The sequence below is a fragment of the Limulus polyphemus genome, unplaced genomic scaffold, assembly GCF_000517525.1.
Source record: "Limulus polyphemus unplaced genomic scaffold, Limulus_polyphemus-2.1.2 Scaffold2071, whole genome shotgun sequence".
Lineage (NCBI taxonomy): Eukaryota > Metazoa > Arthropoda > Merostomata > Xiphosura > Limulidae > Limulus > Limulus polyphemus.
In genome coordinates, this window is record NW_013667681.1 from 68,526 (window position 1) to 74,905 (window position 6,380).

General features: G+C 29.8%; 1 protein-coding gene across 1 annotated transcript in view; it reads left to right on the forward strand.

Moving 5' to 3' along the window:
- LOC106465845 (U1 small nuclear ribonucleoprotein A-like) overlaps positions 1-6,380 on the forward strand; it is a 22,438-nt gene that overhangs the window by 7,515 nt on the left and 8,543 nt on the right. The window contains exons 2-3 of the mRNA XM_013926087.2: positions 1,817-1,885; positions 5,463-5,635. Coding sequence (XP_013781541.1) covers positions 1,822-1,885; positions 5,463-5,635 — 237 coding nt within the window. The 5' untranslated portion in view covers positions 1,817-1,821. The remainder of the gene's footprint in view (positions 1-1,816; positions 1,886-5,462; positions 5,636-6,380) is intronic.

Below are 6,380 nucleotides of genomic sequence, written 5' to 3' on the forward strand. Positions count from 1 at the left end.
CTAGTTAGCTTACATTTAAGTTTGTAATGTGATATCTGACTAAAATAACATTTTTGTGATTGATTTTATAATTAATGTACATTTTTATTGCAAATAGTCAATAAACTATAATTTGAGATAAATTTTTGTTTAAAAGAGTTTATATACTAAGTTCCTTTAAAATGAGACTTGAATGGCCAGTAGATATTGGGTATAGTATCTGTCTTTGCTACTATGAGATCCAAAAATTTTGGGGCAAGTTTGACAAACAATATATTTTTATAATTAACTAAATTGCTCAAACTTTTTGATAGCTAGCTGTAGTTTTGTCAGTAATAGTAAAATGTTACTAATATGTTCAGAGGTGTGCAACAGCTATTTGTTGACATGTACATAAGTAAGCGATTTGATGTAGTTACTGATTTAAAAACACTCGAGACATTTGTTGGAGGTTTAGAATAATGGTACAAGCAGTAATAATTTGAAAGTTTTACAACGTAAGCTTATAAAAATTTTAATAATAGAAAGAAGACAAATTATTTAAGAACTTTTGAAAACAAAAGTTTTTAAGAATAAAAAAGATAAAAATTATTTAATTAATTGATACCATTTAGGTTTAGAATTGTTTAGTTCATAATCATCATTATGGTTGTGCTAATTAAAAGAATGTGGCTGACTGCATAATATTATTTTACACATTTCAACTTCCTTGGTCAGACAACCTTCAATGTAAACTAAAATAGAGGTGTGCAAACTTTTAAGGTGCCCACCCTTCCAAACATGCATTTTTTTGCACTCCCCCATTCTGTGTAACGTATTTATGTATACAGTGTACATGTAATTGTTCTTACTATATTACATATATATTATAATATTCGTACAGTATTTTTTAAGATCTTTATTTTTAGATTTGTACACTATTTTCAAATATGATTTATACTCCTATAGCCATAGTTGCACTCCCCCCCCTGCCAACTCTGTTGAGGGAAGTGCACCATGGATGCAGATGAAACCATTTTAGAAATAGTAACTTCACATTCTGTGATAGTGGTACCGTTCTTCACAAAAACACTGTTACGGTAGCCTAATTGCTATTGTTCAGTTATGTTTGTGCTCACCACAAGTAACAGGGCATTTTAGTGTAAAGCTCTCATGTTATTGTTAAGACATTTAACAGTTATGTAAAGTTTTAATGAAGATTTTAGGAACAAATAGTTAAAATATTTCAATATTCATATTTAACTTTACTGGTTTAAAACTGGAGATTATAAAATGTTTATATTTTATCAGTAACTTACTAAATACTGAATGTTATTTGAAACTTGATTACCATAATACCAAAATGTAGTGTATTTTAGTAGTTTTCTTGACAAAAATGTAATATTGTCAGCGGTTATGTAAGTTTATTATGTAACGATAGTTCCAGCACTACAGTTTATTCCTAAGTCGCACCCGTTTTAATTTTTTTGCATTCTTCCAGCGTAACATTTATGTTTCAAAGATAGAGCCTGTTATCTGTTCCAGAGTTTTATAAGTTGAATGATTAAGTTGCTTTCATTACTGGTTTATAAACTAATTTTAAACTGCTGAATCTCACTTCTATTCAATGTGTGCAATGTGAAGTTTTAACTTCTGGTGTTCTTTGTGCCGAAGACTCTCGGTAGTGGAACCAGTGTACTCAAGTTTGCATGTGTATAAATATAGTAAGTTGTAAACCCATTGCTTAACAACAGAGAACAGGCTCTGAAACAAAATTTTTTTTTTTCTGTCCATTCAGGTGTTTTCTTTTGAACTATTAAACAATTGGTATATTTACATAAATGTTTGCTTCTTTCAGAAAAAATGGATATAAGACCTAACCATACTATTTATATCAACAACCTTAATGAAAAAGTCAACAAAGAAGGTAAGTTCTGTCTTCCCTTATTAAGATATTAAATGGTGAGAGATAACCAGTTAGGCTGTTACATTATATTACTTTTCACAGTTAAGTGATAACAGATGTTTAATTTATTAACAATTCAGCTACTAATGCATTTCAGTCCAACATCAGTTGAGCAGATGTGGCAGTTCGTTTTGGCAGCAACTTTCAGAGTTATCAAGAATTTTATGATGATTGAAAATTTGTCTAACTCAATTTAAGTAATCTGTTTGAATTTTTAAAGTTGCAGCTAGAAACATAATGCACTTAGAACATAGGGATTTAATTTTTGCTTTAATCAAACAACAAAACATTATTTTCCAGAAAGTATTCTTTTATAGCTTGTTTTTACACTACTTGCATATGTATGAACTTGTAAGCCACGCGGCATTCACTGATAGTTTTGTTAAACCTTGGAGTAGTTTTTATTATTTAAAAGAAGAAATATTGTCTTGAGAAAAAATGCACAATGTTTTGTTTAAAAGAAAAACATTCAGGACCTAAACACCTCACAAGTTTGAGAATTGTTTTATGTAGGTTGTGTAATGTTCCTGAATCTTCTTTTTTATAATATGCTTGTAGTTCTTAAATGTACCAGTGACCTTTGACCCATAACTGTCAAATTTAGCTTTTATTAATTAAAAAATAATAAGTTATTACAAATATACTTGAACATTAATTTTGTTATATAAGATTATTATCATATTTTTGGTTACATATTGTTTAGGCTAGTATGTCAAACAATGCCACGGCTGATATCCTAGTGTTAGTTTATTCTGTAATTCCAATCCTGACCATATTCTCTGTTTTATTTTCTCTTGTAGTTGGGTGGATGGTCAGGTAAGGCTATTGTTGTGTGATGTCTAGGTATAAAGCAGGTCAAATGTGCACAAGGGTCCCTTTAATTGGAAAATCTTAAACATTATGACTACTGAAGCATTGTTAACATATATATTGATATTATTATTAAAATTATTCCAATCAAATATATTTTTAAACTTCACTGTAGTTTTAGTTATATTTAAAAGAAAGTGTTGTCACTAATCCATGAGCGTACTAAGTACTTAGACCTGGAGAAGAAGAATGTGGTTGTGACACATTACTTTGTAAAATGTTGGTTTTTGTTGTAAAGTAGTACTTCCAGAAATGTGAAAATGGTGTATATGTAGTCCCATGTAAAAAAATAGCTCAATTTGTGTTTATGAAACAATTATATTCCCACTAATATTATACTGTATATTTAAGTCCCCCCTTCTATTCTGACGATGTAACACCTGTCCACAAGTTTGTAATGGAGTTTCTATATAGAAGTGGCCTTTTGATCTTGACATTTGACCCATGACATTCAAAAGTTAATCAGGTCTATAACTTTGTAAGTAGTATATGTGGCATACGTTTGTTAAGTATCCATTCATCCTGTATTTTAATATGTCCATTAAGTTGGGGAAGATTTCCTATGTACCAGTGGCTTTTTGACTTTGACCTTTGGCCCATGACCTTCAAAAGTTAATTAGGTCTAGAACTTTGTATGTAATACTTGTTATATAAGTTTAATCAAAATCCACCCATTCAACCTTGGGATATCCTATCTCAAAGATTGGAATGAATGGATGGATGTAAAATATAAAAATTATTTTCAATGCTTAAGAGAAAACAGAAAAAAAATTGTTTACTGTTATACTAACATTATTTTGGGGGTCTACTTATTACATCAGTTGGGATAACAAACACTTGATGGAATAAAGATATACATATATATAAAACTTGGTTACAACAAGAAACCTTGTACTATTAAATGTCCACTTTTTTATCTGTGACACATCTTTAGATCTTGATTCATTTTTTATAAAGCTAATATAATATGGATAATTGGTAATTTACTAGTAAGAGACCCACAAAACATTTGCAGTCAAATTAGTATCTTTATTGCAATATTACTTCTTTAAATACAGGAGTTCTAGAATAGTACAAAAGAATTATAATTGCAAATACTGAAATCTGCAAGTCCACTTGTCTTAGGCTTAACATTAGTTAAACCTAAGTATGGCCTGTATTCAATAAAGAGATAAGTTAAAACTGTAATTTGTGTAAATTTTTTGCTTCAGTTAATTAGGGCTAAACTTTATCATACTTAAAACTATCAATATGTTATTGTAATAAATATCCTAAAGTATATTTACATCTTTTTAAATGAAGTACGTGCACATGAGCATTTAGATAATAAAATGTGCACACATTTTCAGAACAATCAAAAACAGTAGTATTATAATAGACTATCCAAAATGTAAAAATTTTGGTTCATTAATATCCATAGTGTTAGAGGATTGAACAGGTATATGTCATTGAAATGTTATCACAAAGGTCAAGTGATCTGTTGTCATTGATTATATGATTGTATTTTCAAAAAAGTGGACTTATTTTTTGGTTAGTATACTCTCGTAGCTTTCGTGTTAATCTTAAGTTTTGTTAGTGTTTTATAAATTTTATTAAACAGTTGTTGTTTTTAAATCTATATACAGGAAGACTTCAGCATCGAATTGGTAAATAAGAATAATAATATATAATTAATGTATGCTTATTATGCTTTTTTTAAATATTCATTCCAGAGTACTTTGGTTAATTTGTTTACACTGTTTATTGTACTTATAAACATCCTTAAACTCTTATAAATTCTACAGAACATTTGGTTTATTAAGTATTACTTTTTTAAAACAGTTCTTGAAACAAACTTTTTTGACCAATGGCAAATGTTTGGCAGTTACTTTAAAACTTACAACAGTGCCAGCCATGTTAGAAAAGAAAAAAAAATTGTGTGTAACATGCCATTAACAGCTGTAACTACTCAGCCAGTGTGAACTTTCAGGAAACATTGTGTGTTTGAATAACTTTTTTTTTTTAATATAATATATAATTTTAGATCTATGTTCAGGGTTTGAAATTATCACTAGCAAATTTCTCTGTCATTTATATTGTAATATTCTGAGTACAGGAGGTTACTGTAATTGTGATGAACAAGATTATTTCACATGTCAGTGCCATGGTGGGTCTGAGATTGTCATTTCAGCTACGTGGCATACCCAGTCTGAATATCAGAAAATGGAGATATTAAGGCTTAAGCTTAACTTGTGTGATTGGTTGCCAAAACAATTAACATATGGGCCAGCTGGCTAAACTCGCACAGTCCAGTTGTTGCAGACAGTTGTGCCAGCACCATGGTTAGAAATACTGTGGTTGCTCATTGGAGGTAGTAATAAAATAAAATCATATATACTTCAGATGATTTGTTTTCCACATCCTGTTAATTTGTCCATGATTAGTGCAAATGATAGGCCTATTGACTTCTAATGTTTCATCAGCTTTCTGCATTAATGTTATAACTTTTAAGATCAAAACATTTTTTTATTATAGGGTGGCCATCTGTAGTTTGGATTATCAACTGGTCCCTTAATGGATAAACATTAGAACCCACTGTCTAGCCACTGTTAATTTAAAGCCCTATTGTAAAAGCACAGTACTATTAACATGATGTGATCTTAGGTGTAATCTGTTTTGTGCCTTACAGAGCTGAAGAAGTCCCTGTATGCCATTTTTTCACAGTTTGGACAAATACTGAATATTGTTGCTATGAAGACTCTTAAAATGCGTGGGCAGGCCTTTGTCATCTTTAAGGATATTAATAGTGCAACCAATGCTCTGAGATCAATGCATGGATTCCCCTTCTACGACAAACCAATGGTGAGAAACAGTTAACCTTAGTTTTACATTGTGATGAAGTATATATAAGCAGCATGTGCTTAATGTTATATTTTTGCACATAAATTGTTTTTATTCTCTGTAAAGCCGTGTAAATTGTCCATTACTGACGGGATTTGTTTTAATCTGGACAAAACTAACATTTAAATTATACAGAAAGGAAGTAGTGAAAATGTAATTATAAATTGATTTTGTCTATTATTTTTTCATATCAGGCTGTGCTCATTAAACTTGTAAATTAATTTTGTCTTGTTATTTTTTCACACCAGGCTGTGCTCATTAAACTTTAATTTTATAAGCTGTACTTGACAATCAAGAAGTTTGAATGAACTTTCTCTGGTGAAAATGAATGAACAAGTACCAGGTTTATATAGGTAAAGAACGTATACAGTTAGTTACAATTAATATTATAATTATTTCTAGACTTGAACCAGATATATCTACACACAATTTATGGTAAACTTCTTGTTATTGTAGAAAACTTTTTAGTTTTCTGCTTCTCTAGCTCTTTGGTATAATAGGTAATATATTTGGAAGGTTGTTTATTTTAGTAAGTGTATTTCAAGTTTTTTAGACGTAATGATTAATAAGATTTGAAGCTACCGTATTTTTCGGAATATAAGACGCGCCCTTATTTTGAAGACAAAGTTTTCGTGGGGGAAGCTACAGTCGGATTTGAAAGATTTTTATTGAACAAAAATTCAATTTGAAACTTTAAAAATTAGTA